Raw genomic sequence first — 19,708 nt, 5'->3', positions numbered from 1 at the left:
TGATTTGTTTGTGCCCATATTCTTGTTTTCTCGTTACGACACACCTTTTCACCGTCCAAAAGATGTATATACGTCATAATGTATAAATTAAGATCATGCCTTGAGACGTTAGTTTCTCAAAGTTGTTGTGGATGTCGTTTATAACAGATGATGTGTTTCTGTTTTAGGTTGTCTTTTGATATTAATCATCTGTTATAAACGACATCCACAACAACTTTGAGAAATTAAGGTCTGAAGGCATAATCTTAATTTATACATTATGACGTATATACTGATTTTGATTATCTGTAATTTTCTACTTTATTTTATATATTACATAACCGATCTTGACTATTTGTAATTTTATATTATGTAACTGATCTTTTCTATTGTAATTTTCTACTATATTTTATGCTCGACTATGCCGAAATGTAGTAATTATACACCTAGCAGCAGACCTTTAATGCATGTCATTAAAGTACACCTACTCATTAAAGGTCGGGTCTTTCAGCCAATGACGACTCAGGTTACAACTGTTCAGCCAATGACAGGTCAGCTTTCTACCGTTATAAAACCGCAAGTATCGATTATTCTCGGATATGCAATCGAAAGACAACTACCGAAACGTCACGGAGGCTGGAAATCCAATACTGTCGCAGAAGGTTATGTTCTGTTACTATAATAATTAGCGTTAATTGTAAATAATATTCAAATAAATTCAATTTGTCATCTCGTTTTTCAATGTCGAATTCAATAATCAAGGTTATAATATTATCAAGTTTAATGGGACTACGTCAAGGTCAATGACATTATTGTTCCCCGGAAAAAATCAATACTTTCGCGTCTGCGCACATCTCACAATTCACGACCTAGAACAAGGTCACTTCCGATCTTGTCAGTTACAAATAAAATGTATACATCTGAATACCGGTAATTTCAAGTTAGAAATATGGTCGAGCATAAAAAGTCGTATGAAACTCGCCTATAATGGTAATTAAGAAGCTCGTATGAAAATTATGAAACGAGCGCAAGCGAGTTTCATAAATATCCATACTCGATTCTTAATTACTATCATTGCAGGCTCGTTGCATAATGTACTATTATGTAATTTCTAAGGTATTTTCTTTTGTGTTGTTTTGTAATCAAATTTTGTATTTCATGTATATTATTGAAACCTGGTTGAGTGGAAGAGAAGGCCTCATGGCCTTAACAAAATAAACGTACTACTGCTACTGCTACTGCTACTGCTACTGCTACTGCTACTGCTACTACTACTACTACTACTACTACTACTACTACTACTACTACTACTACTACTACTACTACTACTACTACTACTACTACTACTACTATATAAGTTACATCTTTAGGACGGTGAAAAGGCGTGTCGTAACGAGAAAACAAGAACATGGGCACAAACAAATCAGACAGTATAGACCAAAGACTGTAAGCATCTCTTCACATAATATATCATATAGATTTCAGTTTTGTTATTGTATTAGTGAAGACCTGAAATTTTATATATGTTTGTACATGCATTGTAATCACACGTGTGTTTTTAATCAATTGACAGTAAGGGTATATTTACACAAGAAAAGAGATATATTGATGTCCTAAATTATGTTGTTTGTTATTATGCTCATTAATGTATATTGTATTTTGATTGTAGAGGCACATGTACTTATTTAGAGATGATATTGCAGCATAAAAAGTTGTATCTGATGATGTCGGCATGACCAACGAAAACGTTAATACAGCATTAAATTATGTAATACAAGGACTTGTACCTTACACATATAGAAAGTAAAGTCATTGACTGAAAATAAATATTTCGTACTATATATCATAGACTTTTCTAAAAATTATTCAAAATGAATTGCGAAATATCTCTATTAAGATCTATTTTTCCTATGTTCCGTTAGTACAATGTCCTAGTAATATCCACTTTCTTGGATTCATAATGACTTCGATTACTGATTGCATCACGGTCTACGGATATTACTACATTGATCATAATATAGTAAATTCTCTGGGATCCGTTGCTATGTCGTCCGTCCGCTTCGTCGTCCGGCATTCACGTGATTTCATAGGCCACGCCTTACTGCAAGACAATACGGAAATTAATTAACTATCCCTCCATCGTCTGCATAATTGATATGAGTAAATACGATAAGAAAATATTGTATTTGTGAACATTTAAATAATACAGTAATTAAATTACCGATTACAATAGTTACAATCAGTACATTTTTAAATTTATTCCAATTAACAACAAGGGAAGCTTATTTGCCCCTGATGTATTGTAGCAAGCTAATACAGTCACACGTTCTTTTTGGAATTTGAAACCAGGCGCAGTTTTGTATGATGTAGATTCTAAAGTTCTTTTCGGTAAACATTTGATATTTAAACCGGTTTCGTCACAATATTGTATATCTGCTGGAGAGATAATTCCAGTTTACTCACCAAATCTCGGAATGTAGTTCTATATTCTTCAGCTGCAACGGTATCAGCTGACATCCTCTCTCCACAAATTGCAAGCGGACGAACACCATACTTTTCCCTCCACATTGACAACCACCCATCACTAGCAGAGAAAATATCGCCTGCATGTTTCTTAAGCATATCAAGCGCTTTCTCTTTCAGAATCGGACCACATATTGGAGTACCTTTCCTTCTTTGTTCTTGAAACCATAGAAACAGTTCCTTATCGTATTTGAAAACACTAGGCTGCTTCAATGCACGGCGCTTGTCATTAGGGCTCGTGGATGCACAATATTCTTCCAGTGCAGCCGGATTACGATTCCAGTCATAAATTGCACTTCTTGGGATACCAGAAATAGTTTCCCCTTCATCCAGCCGCTTCAAAATATCCAGTTTGTCTTTTAAAGAATAACTAAACTTCGAGCGTTTATCAGTAAATGTCTTAGAAAGCGTAGTGAACTTCTTCCACACACAACCTGTGATTCACTGAAATCACGACGGGGTTGCGAATAGGGGAAGGAAAAAAGTACATGGCGGGGAGGAAGAAGGCACGTACTGTACTGTGAGTACCCAATAATAATTACACAGTCTACTATATACAGTCGCGAAGCTCAATATATAGTAAAAATGCAAACATGGGTAATTGCCCACCACTAGGATCGCTACTATCGCCTCAGAATCGCAGATCTCTCTTCCTAGCAGACGAAAAATATGTTACACTTTCGTTGTCGTATTCTTTTGGAAAAATTAACACCTTCCTTCCATTATTGAAGTATTAAATGCATGAAGTTAATTTATTATTTTAATGAAATATATTAAATTCCACCATAAACTCGAAGATACCTGCAAGAAATTTTATATATAATTTTTGTTTGTGCAAAACGAACTGAAAATTTACTATAATAGCTTCACCCATTCAAGATTATAGCGATAATTAACTATGAAACCAATAAATATTAATTTACATTTCCCTTTACAACAATAATAATGGAAATATGAATTAATGGAGTAACTTACGTGTGTCGGTACTTCTAGTGTAGGCTTACGTAGGTAACAAAGTGGGATGAGGTTAAGCAATAATAATCACACCAGAATTGGAAATAAAACGTGATCAATAAATTTTATTGTAACAGACTTTTTCTGCGTCTCTAGTAAAGCAACAAATAAAAATAACAACAAAATTAACAGCTATAATTAAAAACATATCGTTTGAAAAAAAAGTAGGCCTAATCAATAATAATCCCACCAGAATTGAAAATAAAACGTGATCAATAAATTTCATTAAAACAAACTTAATTTTTCTACGTCTTTAGTAAAATAACTCATAAAAATAATAACAAAATTAATAGCTACAATTAAAAATATATCCTCTGAAAAAAAAAAGTAGACCTAACCTTTATTTCTCTGGAAATTTAGCAGCCTAAGTGACAGAACTTTAACCGGTATCTAATGTCCTTTCGGTTAGACTGAAACATTTCATTGTGAAATTTAAGAATATAATGTATTCTAACAGTCACAAAGAACTTCAAAATTAAGAGTTTTGTTTTTGCACAGCATTCCTGTGGAAACCCAGGAACCTTTCTGAATCTTTCGGAAATCGGAAAAAGGATAACTCTGGCCTCTTTCTCTTACTGTTGCTACAATTTATAGCACTACAAACGTCTCCTCCTTGTCCCATATTATTATTCCAATTATTATATTTTAGCCATTAACATTTTCATTACAACCAATAACGAACATTTCACAAGCATCAATGTGAAATACGCAACGAGCAAGCACTCGATAGAAATACGACACAGTCGAAAATCGACCATGGACAGTCTATTGTTTCTAGTTGCTAACCGTTTGGAGCGATTTATCACGAGATTTGCAAAAAAAAAAGCACCTCAAGCTTCGCGACTGTATGTAGTGGACTGTGATAATTACCTACCCTACTGTCCGGATGAGAGAGAAGTTTCTGTATGAATAATAGTCGGATACACTGAATAAGAAGTCTACCAATATAACTCAGCCATTGTGAACATCGACTTCTGGTCCGCATGCCCACCAACTCAGTTACTAATGTGTGTTTTTTGTCCTATGTGTTTTTGTCGATGTTTTTATAGAGACATTCTCTCTGTACTTTTATATGCAGAAGTTTATAACTCGAAATATTTATATTTAGTACCGAGGTCCATAAAGGCAAACTTTATGAGTAATTAATGAGAGTTACCAGTGAAGTTGACATCACGTGGTTTTGCATCTCCTCCACCAGCAAGAGAGGGAATGCTGAATGAAAAACCGGCAATAAAACGGTCGTTCCGCACCGCTAATAAAACTACGGGGATTCCAGTATGGCAATAAAACTTTTTATTTCCATAAGATCCTGACATTTTACACGAAGTTTCATGTATTAAATTCTTTCATTCCATGAAAAGTGAATACTTACAATTTTTCAGTGGGATTTGTTAGTCGCGTGAACACAGATTCAAAAAGAAATTGATTACTTCCTAAGTTGAAGCACGACCGAATGTTAACACGGATATGCATTTCAAAAGATGTATTCTTATACAGGGACATCATTTTATTTTTACTAACATTTTTAATATTAACCTGGCTATACCTTTGGATTAATGATTGAGACCCAGAAACACCGTTTGCTACCTCCTTTCAAGACTGCAGTTCGATGATACTGGCGTAAAATACAAACAAATCACTTTACTAGGTACAGGAGGGAAGAAAAGTAGTTCATCCATTTACGTAAACTAGGAAATATCGCGATTTTGAGTGTGATAATTTTCACTAGGTTTTGTTTAATCAAAATACAGTAAGGTATTAACAATAACTGTTTTTACTCACGGACTGAGTTATCCATGCGAACGTATTCATTATGCAGTGTATATTACACTGTCTACAGCACATTAGAGTACCATATAGATAATGAAGTTAAAATGAAAAATAATCGTAATTTGGATATTTAAACACATCTTTCAAAATGGTGGTCGTTCATTTCGATACGGGCTTCAGACCTTTTGTGCATATTATCGCACTATAGACTATTGCATCTAATTCCAATTACCAGTTTCGTCCTTCATACTTAGTAACTCATTTTGAAATAATTCTGTACCTACTCTATAAAAGAGTACCTTACGTACTGTAAATTCAGTCTCCATTTCTGCCCGTCCCGCAAAGATAAAATTACTCAGACATGCTATCTACTATCCGTCCAAGTGGTTATGTCGCAGGATCGTAGAAAGGGGGGGGGGAATCACGTGATAGTTAATTACTTAACGAAGCCCCTTTATTTAAGTTATTTTAAACAGTTGCATAATATTACGTAGACGTACAATTAATTCCTAACAGAAATTAATGTTTTCAGAAAAGAGCTAAGTAAGCCCAGCCAGTAGTCTTTACAATGGAGCGAGCAGAAGCAGGTGGGGGAAATCGGGATGCGACGTAGGCAAACAGACGACAGTACCTGTGCGAAAATATGTTTCAATATTGGAAGTTTTCGTCACTGGAAAACGGGAACATATTTCTGAAACGTACTATAATCACTAACTCAGTACTGCGGCGTTGGTTCTGTGTGGAGGACAGGAACTTCGTTAGTAGAAGGGGTGGGAGTGAAGTACGTTCCAAAACTCAGGTACAATAAAAGTTGAAGTAAAAATAAAATGATGTCCCTCTACAAGAGAAAAAATTACTGACTCTAGTTAACTGAAGTGCCCCTAAATCCGAGTCTGTATTGAGATTTTCTATATCACGTCAGGTTTTTCTGTAATTTTGAAAAGAAAAGTGAAATAACGCCAAAATTGACGTTCATGATTAAATAAATATAATATTGAATACGATAATCTAACTTATATGATTATTTTTAGGTAATGAAGGTTGTTGAATCCGAGTCCGTATTCCGATTTTCTATATCTCGTCAGGTTTTTTCTGTAATTATGGAAAGAAAAATGAGGTAACGTCAAAATTGACAAAGTTCATGATTAAAAAAATATATATTGAATACGATAATCTAACTTATATGTTTGTTTCAGGTATTGAAGGTTGTTGAATCCGAGTCTGTATTCAGATTTTCTATAGGCCTATCACGAAAGGTTTTGTGTAATTTTGAAAATAAAAATGAAATAACGTCAAAATTGACAAAGTTCATGATTAAAAAATATATATATATTGAATACGATAATCTAACTTATATGATTATTTTCAGCCATTGAAGGTTGTTGAATCCGATCCTGTATTCAGATTTTCTATATCACGTCAGGTTTTGTGTAATTTTGAAAAGAAAAATGAAATAAGGTCAAAATTGACAAAATTCATGATTAAAAAAATATATATTGAATACGATAATCTAAGTTATATGATTACTTTTAGGTATTGAAGGTTGTTGAATCCGAGTCTGTATTCAGATTTTCTGTATCACGTCAGGTTTTGAGTAATTTTTAAAAGAAAAATGAAATAACTTCAAAATTGACAAAGCTCATGATTAAAAAAAATATATATTGAATACGATAATCTAACTTATATGATTATTTTTAGGTATTGAAGGTTGTTTAATCCGAGTCTGTATTCGGATTTTCTATATCACGACAGGTTTTGTGTAATTTTGAAAAGAAAAATCAAATAACGTCAAAATTGACAAACTTCATGATTAAAAAATATATATTGAATACGATAATGTAACTTATATGATTGTTTTAGGTACTGAAGATCGTTGAATCCGAGTCTGTCTCAGATTTTCTATATCACGTCAGGTTTTTCTGTAATTTTGAAAAGAAAAATGAAATAACGTCAAAATTGACAAAGTTCAAGATTAAAAAATTATATATTGAATACGATAATCTAAGTTATATGATTGTTGAATCCGAGTCTGTATTTCGATTTTCTACATCACGTCATGTTTTGTGTAATTTTGAAAAGAAAAATGAAATAACGTCAAAATTGACAAAGTTCACGATTAAAAAAATATATATATTGAATACGTCAATATAACTTACATGATTGTTTTTAGATATTCAAGGTTGTTGAATCCGAGTCATTATTCAGATTTTCTATATCACGTCAGCTTTTTCTGTAATTTTGAAGAAAATAATAAAAAACGTCAAAATTGACAAAGTTCATGATTAAAAAATATATATTTAATACGATAATCTAACTTACATGACTGCATTTAGGTATTGAAGGTTGTTGAATCCGAGTCTGTATTCAGAATTTTTATATCACCGCAGATTCTTCTGTAATTTTTGGAAATATAAACGAGAAACTTCCAAATTTACACGACAACTTCAAAAACGTCAATTGTGCAATTACTTTTAAAAACATATTTTAACGCCGTAATATAACATGCGAGACAATAAAATTAATTATTAAACCTTAAATTACTAATAAAAGTAATACTATACTATTATATTAATATCAATTATAAATTATTATTAAAAATTACTTACATCCATTCGGATGTCCAAAATGTCGCTCGAAAAGTTGCGCTGTTTTGATGCCCTGCCCTGACTGAGATGAATCTCTCTTTATGCACTAGCAATAATCCGTCAACATTGCTTCATTCCACTCGTCATGGAACCTTATTTCCTTCGTTTTAATATCCTGATGAAATCTTTCACCTTGTTCCTCACTCACTGCACCAAGATTTTTGGAGAAGTAGTCAATATAGTTATGTAGAAAATAAAGTTTCATATTCATGTTGCAACCTAGAGTTCTGAAGTTAGCTTACATTTCCTCGGGAATTTCCTTGTAATTTTCCGATTTTCTGTTACCTAGGAAATTTTCTATCTAGCTCTTAAATGAGCGCTACGAAGATTCTTTTTATTTAATTCATTGAGGACTGGAAATTTGGATCCCTCCGTGTGTCAGCAGACGGCTATGCCGGGAATAGGGCCTACTATGCAATTATGAAGAATTGGTGACGGAATAATGTAGATGCCTAACATGGGGAAAACCCCGAGAAAAACTCCAACTGCGACCTATCTGCCACAAGTGTCACCAAAATTCTACACCTGACCGGGACTCGAATGCGTAACAGGCCGGAGGTTGACCAACCAGCAAAACGGTTTAGATCTCCAGACCTTCCATAACCCCCGATCAAGTTGTCCTTTAGGCCTGTTTATGTACTGTATACTGTGGGGTGTCGATGTACAATGAGACAAAGAAACGTTTGATTTGTGTTTCTTGTAAACTATTTTGTATTTTTACATGAGAAAATTTAAATTAATTCTAGTTGATGTTGAATATTATCTGTAGTAATGTCACTAGAGGTCTGAGATTTGCCGATTTATCTGGGAAATCTCAGACCTCGAGTGGCATTTATTAGAACTATTTCGTGAATAAAATAAAAATGTAAATAATATATCCCTAAAATTCGATCACAAAATGTTAATAATTGTTTATTAACGAATACTTAACCTATTCAGACATTGTGAAGTTGAAATACTCGTAGATGAATATCGATTACTGCAATAAAGAAATTCGAGGTTATTATTCAGTAATGCCAATTGCGAAAAGAGAAATACAGGTTTAACAATGTTAATTACATGTACTGCACTTTTCTCTTATTATTATAACATAAATACATTTTCATTATCTGCTGAAATCATAATTTAATTTAACTGTAACAGTGGGGGACAGCTATATACCAATGCTTATGTATTCACAGAGAGACATGTTGCTACACAGCGAAGCCATCTCTGTATAAATAGGCCTAATTAAAACACGAATTTTATTACGCCATACGGAAGGCAATTTGATGAAAAGACCTTATTATTACTATGCAAGGTCATTGGGTTTGATATGCGATGATGTTACATAAATTTGAACATCTGACTTTCTATTGAATGTTTCATTTCATTCACAAGATATAATTTTATAGGCTACTCATAGGTTATATTACCTATGGAAGCAGGACCAATGTCAGCTGTGCCTTATTTCGACCGTTACTTACAATGAGTGCTACACGAAAGCATTTTTTATAGCTCGACAAATGCATTCTCGCTGTAGCGTGTAACGGAACTAAAGCTGCATCTACACAGTTCAATATTCCAATCGCGTATGCGTGCAATCTGGGAAGAATATTGAAAGAATCAAGTTTAAAAGGTACGTTTAATTAAGATACATGAAGATGTTTTGTCTACATGGTGAGCCGTTTTGAACGTCGTCTTCACTGCGTAAATATATTAATTAATTAATATTAAATATCAATCTTGCATTGATTGCTTTAAAGTTGAAAGAAAAGTTTAACCGTGTAGTTGCATCTTAATGTATTCATGATCATTAATTTATGGGGAAACAGTTGGCGACAACGACTAAACAAAAGAACGACCACGCGATAAATTGATAGCGATAAATCTAGCTGCAAAAATTATCGCAAAGTCTGACTGTGATTGGTTGGAATTCAAAATTTCATTACACTTCATTGGTCGTAAATGGAATGACGTCATATAAACGAAATAGTCATCGCAATTTCTAAATATTCTAGATAATAACCAAATTATTCAGTATTATTTTTACAGGACATCAAAATATCGAATGTTTTTCCTGTGTTATTTAATTGAGAATTTAGAAAGTATGTTATAAAATGTAATTTATGTTATGATGTGCATTGTTAATCTTTGTAAGAATAAAAAAATAAATCTCAATTCAACAGTTATTTATTTCTCTCTACGACAGGAAATGGAGTCAAGCTCTGTGGGGCGAAATATTAAACAAGTTAGCCACAGTGGAATCCTGTTACATAAATTAAAGTCAAATTCCAGAACAAACAACGACCCTAATCAAATTCTGTAAGCTCTCGTACTACAAACAAACAACAATGTCCAATTAGCATCCCTGCTAGATTTATTACTAATATAAATGCGAGCATTGTATCTGGCAATCAAATACCAACATCATATTGTCATTTAACCGTTGTGCGACCAGCGATGTAGACAATAGGTTCAGAAGATATTAAATTCATTCTAACACTGATACATTATTAAATTTTGTAAGCCTACTATAATTATAGCAATGATATAGAAACAGAAATTTCAGAAAATGATTTGTTTCGAAAGAATACATTGTAATTATACATAATTAGGCATCATTTATGAATCAATATTCTACTCTATTTCAGGCCTTTACAGAAGATTGTTTATTTTGTTGCCCTTACTGAATATAATTTTTTCGGAATATGTATTATATGTCTTTCTCGTGTTAAATATTACTGTACCTGGTTAACATGTTTCGGTCTGTTATTGACCTTCTTCAGAACTGGTTGTTGCTGGTCTTGGCGCCTTTTGTTTTGTTTCCTGTGGGGGTGTGTTTGTGTAGTGTAATGTGGAGTCAAAGAGTGTGTGTGTGTGTTCTGAAATTGAGTTGTGTGTTGAGAATTTCATTCGGATGTGTTTTTGTGTGTCTGTACACTTCGTATTGTTCTAGTGTGTTTAGTTTCTGGCTTTTTGGTTGGATTTGTAGAATTTCCATGTCTGTGTTGATGTCTCTGATTTGTAAATTCTTTATGGTTGTGTCCTTTGTAACATGTTTGAAATGATCTGCTTGTCTGTCCTATGTAGAAGTTGTTGCAGGTGTTACATTTGAGTTTGTATACGCCTGTGTGGTTGTATTTGTTTTTTCTTTTGTTTGCGTGTTGATATGTTTTTGTAGAGTATTATTTGCTCTGCATGCGATGCTGTAATTTAATTTCTTGAATGAGGTTGCAATCTTATGTGTGTTTTTGTTTTCGTAGGCTAGTGTGTTCATGTGTTCGTGTTGTATTCTTATGTTTTTTGTGATTATGTTTTGTCTTACGTATTATGTTATCCATTATGTTGAGGTTGTATCCGTTTTCTTGTGCTATGTATTTGATTGTGTTTGCGTTATATGATGTATGTATACATAGAACTCATTGTTTGTTAAATAACACTGTTAAAAATATAAATTGATAAAACATATTAAAAAATTGCCATACTTATGCAAATGTACGGTGAAATTTCATATGGATTTAAATTTTATATGAAAAACATTATTGGTGTTGTGATTTAGTAATATTTATCATGTTATGGCATACAATATAATTGTGTTTTTGTTACAGAATTTAAATATGAGGTTAAATAAGAGAAATAAATAAATAAATAAATAAATAAAGTAAAGAAAGAAGAAATGAAGGAAATAGAAATTATGGTAAAAAGGAAGAAAGCAAAGGAGAAAGAAAAAAGGAAGGAAGAAAGAAAGGAAAAAGAAAGAACGGTAGAAAGAAGAAAAGAAAGTAAGGAATAAAGAAAGAAGGAAGAAGAAAAGAAGAAAGCAAGGAAGATAAAATCGAAGAAAGAAAGGGAAAGGAAAGGACGGTTGAAAGGAAGAAAGGAAAAGGAAAGGATGGTTGAAAGGAAGAAGGAAAGGAAGAGGAAAGGACGGCTGAAAGGAAAAGGAAAGGACGGCTGAAAGGAAAAAGAAAGGAAAAGGAAAGGACGGTTGAAAGGAAGAAAGAAAGGACGGTTGGAAGGAAGAAAGAAAGGAAAAGGAAAGGACGGTTGAAAGGAAGGAAGAAAGGAAAAAATGAAAGGACGGTTGAAAGGAAGAAAGAAAGGAAAAGGAAAGACGGTTGAAAGGAAGAAAGGAAAAGGAAAGGAGGGTTGAAAGGAAGAAAGAAAGGAAAAGGAAAGGACGGTTGAAAGGAAGAAAGAAAGGAAAAGAAAAGGACGGTTGAAAGGAAGAAAGAAAGGAAAAGGAAAGGAATGTTAAAAAAAAAGAAAGAAAGGGGAAAAGAAAGGATGGTAGAAAGGAAGACTTAAAGATAGAACGATATAAAGAAAGAATTAAATAAAGAAATAGAGGTTGGAAGAAGGAAAGAAAAGAAGGAAGAAAAAGAAATAAAGAAAAAAGGAAAAAACAAAGGACGGTAGAAAGGAAGAAAGAAAAATAAGAAAAGAAGTAAAACAAACGAAGAAAAAAGGAAGGAAAGAGAAAGGACTATACAGGAAGAAATAAATAAATAAAGAAAGAATAAAGGAACGAAGACAGAAAGAAAGAAAGAAAGGAGGAAAGAGAGAAAGAAAGAAAGAAGAAAAAAGAGAAAGAAAGAAGGAAATAGAGGAAGGAAGAACGAAAGAGAGAAAGAGAAAATGAAAGAATGTAAGAATGAAAGCAATAAAGAGAGAAAGAAAGAAAGAAAGAAAAAGAGAGAGAAAGAAACAAAGAAAGAAATTGAGAAAAAAGAAAGAAGGAAAAGAGAAAGAAAGAGAGAAAGAAAGAAAGAAAAAAGAGAAAGAAAGGAAAGAGAGAAAGAAAGAAAGAAGAAAAGAAAAAGAAATAATGAAAGAATGAAAGAAGGAAAAGGATAAAGAAAGAAAGAAAGAGAGAAAAAAGAAAGAAGGAAAGAGAGAAAGAAAGAAAGAGAGATAAAAGAAAAAGAGAAAGAAAGAGAGAAAAAAGAGAAAGAAAGAAGGAAAGAGAGAAATAAAGAAATAAAGAGAGGGAGACAGATAGAAAGAAGAAAAAAGAGAAAGAAAGAAAGGAAAAAAGAAAGAAGAAAAGAGAGAAAGAAAGAAACAAAGAAGGAAAGAAAGAGAGAAAGAAGTAATGAAAGAATGAAAGAAAGAAAGAAAGAAATTGAAAAAAAAAGAAGGAAAAGAGAAAGAAAGAGAGAAAGAAAGAAAAGAGAGAAAGACAGATAGAAAGAAGAAAAGAGAACGAAAGGAAGAGAGGAAGAAAGAAAGAAGAAAAGAAATAAAGAAATAATGAAAGAATGAAAAAAGGAAAATGATAAAGAAAGAAAGAAAGAAAGAAAGAGAGAAAAAAGAAATAAGGAAAGAGAGAAAGAAAGAAAGAAAGAAAGAAAGAGAGAAAAAAGAAAGAAGGAAAAGAGAAAGAAAGAGAAAAAAGAGAAAGAAAGGAAAGAGAAAGAAAGAAGGAAAGAGAAAGAAAGAAGGAAAGAGAGAAATAAAGAAGTAAAGAGAGGGAGACAGATGGAAAGAAGAAAAAAGAGAAAGAAAGAAAGGAAGAAAGAAAGAAGAAAAGAGAGAAAGAAAGAAAAAAGAATAAAGGAAGAAGGAGAGAAAGAAGTAATGAAAGAATGAAAGAAAGAAATTGAGAAAAAAAGAAAGAAGGAAAAGAGAAAGAGAGAAAGAAAGAAAAAAGAGAAAGAAAGGAAAGAGAGAAAGAAAGAAAGAAATAGAGGACGACAGATAGAAAGAAGAAAAGAGAGAAAGAAAGAAGGAGAGGAAGAAAGAAAGAAGAAAAGAGAGAAAGAAAGAAATAAAGAAGGAAAGAGAGACAGAAAGAAAGAGAGAAAGAAGTAATGAAAGAATGAAAGGAAAGAGATAAAGAAAGAGGAAAAAAGAAAGAAGGAAAGAAAAAAAAGAGAGAAAGAAAGAAAAAAGTAACAAAGACAGTGAAAGGGAAAAGAAACGACCGACGGAAGAAACAAAGTAAGGAAACAGAAAGCACGATAGAAAGGAAGAATAATCAAAGAAGAAAGAAGTCAACAAAGGAAGAAAGAAAATTAATAAGTAAATAATAAATAAATAAATAAAAGAACAATTCGTAGGTTAAAATGAAAAATTGCAGGGATTTCAGAAAATATGTCAACTACAAGTAAGTTACAATACAACCCAAATGAAAATTAAATAATATTCTGAACTGTATACTGGTTCGAAATTTATTCCGAATTCTAAACACAGCATACATGTTTACATTAGTTCTAAAACACAAAGATGATGACGAGTAAGATGAATAAGTACACTTCTGTATAACGCACGTTTTACAATAGTAATTTTATACGCATAGATTTCAAGTCTGAAGGATGTAATTAATGGTTTGCTGGCGATGTAGACCGTTAACGCATGCGAGATGCCACAATAGCGTGCAATTAGCGCCTTGTGATGAAGGGCAGAGCAGGTCTCCTGTGCTCATCAGACGTGCGTGAGGAGCTCTCCTGCGATAATCTGCAGCATAAACAACAACCCGATCTGCAGGCAGACCCGAGACCCGACCTTTGTGTCGCCAGAACTCTCTGCTGACACCAATCACACTCCGTATCAGAGCTCGGCCTGAAGGTTGACAGGAAATTGCAGCAACCGGCTGTGACGCGAAACCTACCCATCACGCGGAGCTGTGAACAACACAACCCTGTCCACTGTGATGGAACTTATCGGGGTGAAAATATTACAATTATCCAACGGATCCACGCTAATCCAACTTCATAATTTTTAAAGGTGCTGTACTAGAATGATACACAACGCTTGAAACAGAACAACCTCCGTAAAAGTTAGTCACGGGTTTTAGCCCTGCATACAGTAGCGGGCAAAAGTTTAGAGCACCCACTTTTAAAATTGAATAATTTGTTGCCAATTCAACAGATTTTTCTGGAGTTAATTGTTGCTTCTATATTTATCAAATACTACTAAAATTATGACTTAGATGCAATTTTGAACTTATTGTTAGCTTTTGTTAAGGAAATATGTTTTTTTTTTTTTTTTTTTTTTTTTTTTTAAATTTCGCAATTTTCAATATATCCTCTGCCACTTCACACACAATTTTTTTTTTCTAGATATGGACACATGGGTTTTTAGATGACTGACACATGGATTTGCCATATAATTGCAACACTCACTGATGTTCTTCCCATTTCGTAAGAGTAGCTCGCAGCCGTCACACTTCAATGGTTTACAACTTCCTATTTCTAAAGTAGGTACCGCGGCAACTTCCGTCCCGTCATAAAAGGGGAGAAGGCGAGGGTGAATGATGGAATTTTGTTTGACAGGCCACATTCTTTCACACTAACCATTATTTCTGCATTTCCAGATTCTTGCAACATGGGAAAGAGAAGGAAAAAGAACATAGTGGGGGAAAACTGTAAATAAAAACTTTTTTTCCACCCTAAAAAACGACATTTTCAATTGATGGCCTGCACATTTTTGATCAAATAAAGTTTTGAATAGTTTTTTATTAAAATGTGTTTATTGGTGCACCTTGAAACCAATAAACGAACATTAAGACACACATTTTAATCTCTTGAAAAATCGGAATCGCATTATAAGTGTAGAAATGTAAAGAAACATAAAATTGTCATAACTCCTCAAGAAAAAATGATAACAAGTCCCAAGAACTCTTAAAATGCCTGTATGGATATCCTCTATAACTACACAATGTCACAATTGCCCATAAAAAATTGTGTTGCAATAATGTAAAATAATCCGTTTTTAAAGAGAGGTGCTCTAAACTTATGCCCGTTACTGTAGGTACTTTTTATTTATGTCTCATGGCTGGAGGTGCAAGTTTTGGAAGTTGGTAAACTGTTATATCACTCTTCAGACGTCTGCTGAGTGCTAACACTTTATATAGAGCAGCAAAGCATAGGTTATTAATTCTCACGAATTCTGTCTTTTTCAGTTGAACTAATTTCTTGGTGAACATATTGCAAATATTCAGCATTTCTTTTAAATTTTCTAAAATATTGATTTTTGAGACCCTCAAGGACAGTGGGTGGTCAGAGAATTGCTTCTCGTACCTTATAATATTTTAAATATTTGCCTTTTTAATACTAGTAAGGAAAATTAAATGAAACTTCGCCACAATATAACGCAATTTTATACATAGCCTATCCGAAGAAATAAATTTTCACATGTTTGTATATGAAAAACAAATTAGGGCTACATTGTGATATATAACATACATACATACATACATACATACATACATACATACATACATAAACGGTCAGCGCGTCTGGCCAGGTGGCCCGGGTTCGAATCCCGGTCGGGACAAGTTATTAGGTTGAGGTTTTTTCCGGGGTTTTACCTCAACCCATTACGCGCAAATGCTGGGTAACTTTCGGTGCTGGACCCTGGACTCATTTCACCGGCATTATCACCTTCATTTCATTCAGAAGCTAAATAACCTGATATGTTGATACAGAGTCGTAAAATAACCCAATAAATGAAATACATATATACATACATATATACATATATTTTTTAGTAATTTACTTCACGACGCTTTATCAACATCTTAGGTTATTTAGCGTCTGATTGAGCTGAAGGTGATAATGCCGGTGAAATGAGTCCAGGGTTCAGCACCGAAAGTTACCCAGCATTTGCTCGTATTGGATTGAGGGCAAACCCTGGAAAAAATCTTCAATCGGATAACTTGTCCAAATCAGGAATCGAACCCGGATCACCTAGTTTCGAGGCCAGACGCACTAGACGTTACTCCACAAGTGTGGACATACATACATACATACCATATATGACATTACATATAACATATAGAAATAGAAATATATGTATTCTCCCTGTAACATAGTCCTAGTAAGGTTATATTAAATTAAATTTTCATCATTTTACTAGCTATTTAAAATATTAAATTAATTATAATTCATTGAATTAAATTAGCTCATAAATTAAGTTACTACTTTACCTTATAGATTTATCTAAATTTATATAAATGTGTAGTGAAGAATATTGCTGGAGAACCTTTTAAGTGTAGAGTAAATATTTGTAATTTAAATTTATGTATTGTATTGATTAAGGCTGGTTGAGTGGAAGAGAAGGCCTTATGGCCTTAACTCTGCCAGCGAAAATAAAACATTATTATTATTATTATTATTATTATTATTATTATTATTATTATTATATAACTTACGAGTAACATAACATAATATAACATAAAAAGAAACAAAACATAACATAAAACATAACACAAAACATAACGTAACACAAAATAAAACATAACATAACAGAAAACAAAACATAACACAAAAAACATAATACAAAAAAACATAACATAACAAAAAACATAACGTAACACATAACATAACAGAAAACATAACATAACAGAAAACGAAACATAATAGAAAAGAAAACATAATATAACATAACATAAAACATAACACAAAACATAACGTAACACAAAATAAAACATAACATAACAGAAAACAAAACATAACACAAAAAACATAATACAAAAAAACATAACATAACAAAAAACTAACGTAACACATAACATAACAGAACAGAAAACGACACATAATAGAAAAGAAAACATAACATAACATAACATAACATAACATAACATAACATAACATAACATAACATAACATAACATAACATACCTACATTACATTCGTTTTACATAAACTAATTAAGGCCACCAGTGTGGCTCAGTCGGTTAAGTCGCTTGCCTGACGGTCTGAAGTTGCGTTCGGGCGCGGGTTCGATCCCTGCTTGGGCTGATTACCTGGTTGGGTTTTTTCCGAGGTTTTCCCCAACTGTAATGTGAATGCAAGGTAATCTATGGCGAATCCTCGGCCTCATCTCGCCAAATATCATCTCGCTATCACCAATTTCATCGACGCTAAATAACCTAGTAGTTGATACAGCGTCGTTAAAATAACCAACTAAAAATAAACTAATGAAACTTTTAGTGTATATTTTTAAGTTTGAATTATATAATTTGCAACTAAAATTATACATCAAGGGTTTTAGTTGTTTCTTTCACAATTATTTTTATTACAAACCGTCAATATTTTCTCAAGAAGAGTTTTTGTTTTGTTTTGTTGACTAAAATGTGTCGTTTCGGCGAAACTATAGCTGCAAATTGTTAGAAATATCGTTTGCCACAAAATTTAAGAATATGACCATCATATAATATCTATCAGTATCTCAGAAAAAGTATCTAAATAATTGCGAATAAGAAAAAAGTCAGAATGTAGGCATTGAGAAAGTATTTTTTTCATAAATAAACCTGCGAAACATTACTGCTAATTATATGCATCAAATGATACCTAAATTACTGGGTTTGTGGCAGTTTCCTTTAATTTTCTTGATGAAACAAACAAAGATTTACAATTGTCTAATTCATAAGCACTCGAAACAGTCCTCTCTTTGCCCAGCGCACTTAAAGTAACTTAATAATGGCAATTTGTATTCGACAGATAATGGAGAGAGAAAAATGGGAGTATAAGGGTACAGTACATCAGTTATTCATAGATTTCGAAAAGGCATATGACTCGGTTAAGAGGGAAGTATTATATGATATTCTTATTGAATTTGGTATTCCCAAGAAACTAGTTCGATTAATTAAAATGTGTCTCAGTGAAACATACAGCAGAGTCCGTATAGGTCAGTTTCTATCTGATGCTTTTCCAATTCACTGCGGGCTAAAGCAGGGAGATGCACTATCACCTTCACTTTTTAACTTCGTTTTAGAATATGCCATTAGGAAAGTTCAGGATAACAAGCAGGGTTTGGAATTGAACGGGTTACATCAGCTTCTTGTCTATGCGGATGACGTGAATATGTTAGGAGAAAATCCACAAACAATAGGCAAAACACGGGAATTTTACTGGAAGCAAGTAAAGCGATCGGTTTGGAAATAAATCCCGAAAAGACAAAGTATATGATTATGTCTCGTGACCAGAATATTGTACGAAATGGAAATATAAAAATTGGAAATTTATCTTTTGAAGAGGTGGAGAAGTTCAAATACCTTGGAGCAACAGTAACAAATATAAATGATACTCGGGAGGAAATTAAACACAGAATAAGCTTTTATCATCCAGTCTGCTGTCAAAAAATCAGAAAGTTAGAATTTATGAAACAGTTATATTACAGGTTGTTGTTTATGGTTGTGAAACTTGGACTCTCACTCTGAGAGAGGAACATAGGTTAAGGGTGTTTGAGAATAAGGTGCTTAGTAAAATATTTGGAGCTAAGCGGGATGAAGTTACAGGAGAATGGAGAAAGTTACACAACACAGAACTGCACGCATTGTATTCTTCGCCTGACATAATTAGGATCATTAAATCCAGATATTTGAGATGGGCAGGGCATGTAGCACGTATGGGCGAATCCAGAAATGCATATAGAGTGTTAGTTGGGAGACCGGGGGGAAAAAGATCTTTGGGGAGGCCGAGACGTAGATGGGAGGATAATATTAAAATGGATTTGAGGGAGGTGGGATATGATGGTAGGGATTGGATTAATCTTGCACAGGATAGGGACCGCTGGCGGGCTTATGTGAGGGCGGCAATGAACCTTCGGGTTCCTTAAAAGCCATTTGTAAGTAAGTAAGTAATAATGGCAATTTTCTTCAGAATTCGGTTAATTGTGTAACGTAAACATGAAACATTTATATGACATCATTCTTCTTCTCTGTTACAATTTTAGTTCAAGATTGGCCTTTCATGATAAATTCGTTGAAATTTTATATGCCAATGTACAGGGTGGGGCATGGGAACCAAGTGTTTTTGGAATGGCTTGTACTCGGTCATTATGAAAGG

General features: G+C 33.2%; 1 protein-coding gene across 1 annotated transcript in view; it reads right to left on the bottom strand.

Annotated features, from left to right (window-relative positions):
- Positions 1-2,382: 2,382 nt before the first annotated feature.
- The window catches only part of LOC138702810 (uncharacterized), a 469,705-nt gene continuing 452,379 nt past the window's right edge, over positions 2,383-19,708 (bottom strand). The window contains exon 4 of the mRNA XM_069830107.1: positions 2,383-2,858. Within this exon, the coding sequence (XP_069686208.1) occupies positions 2,383-2,858 (476 nt within the window). The remainder of the gene's footprint in view (positions 2,859-19,708) is intronic.

This window comes from Periplaneta americana, chromosome 7, assembly GCF_040183065.1.
Source record: "Periplaneta americana isolate PAMFEO1 chromosome 7, P.americana_PAMFEO1_priV1, whole genome shotgun sequence".
Classification (NCBI taxonomy): domain Eukaryota; kingdom Metazoa; phylum Arthropoda; class Insecta; order Blattodea; family Blattidae; genus Periplaneta; species Periplaneta americana.
The sequence above is the reverse complement of the archived record's forward strand: the minus strand, read 5'-3'. Positions and strand labels throughout refer to the sequence as shown.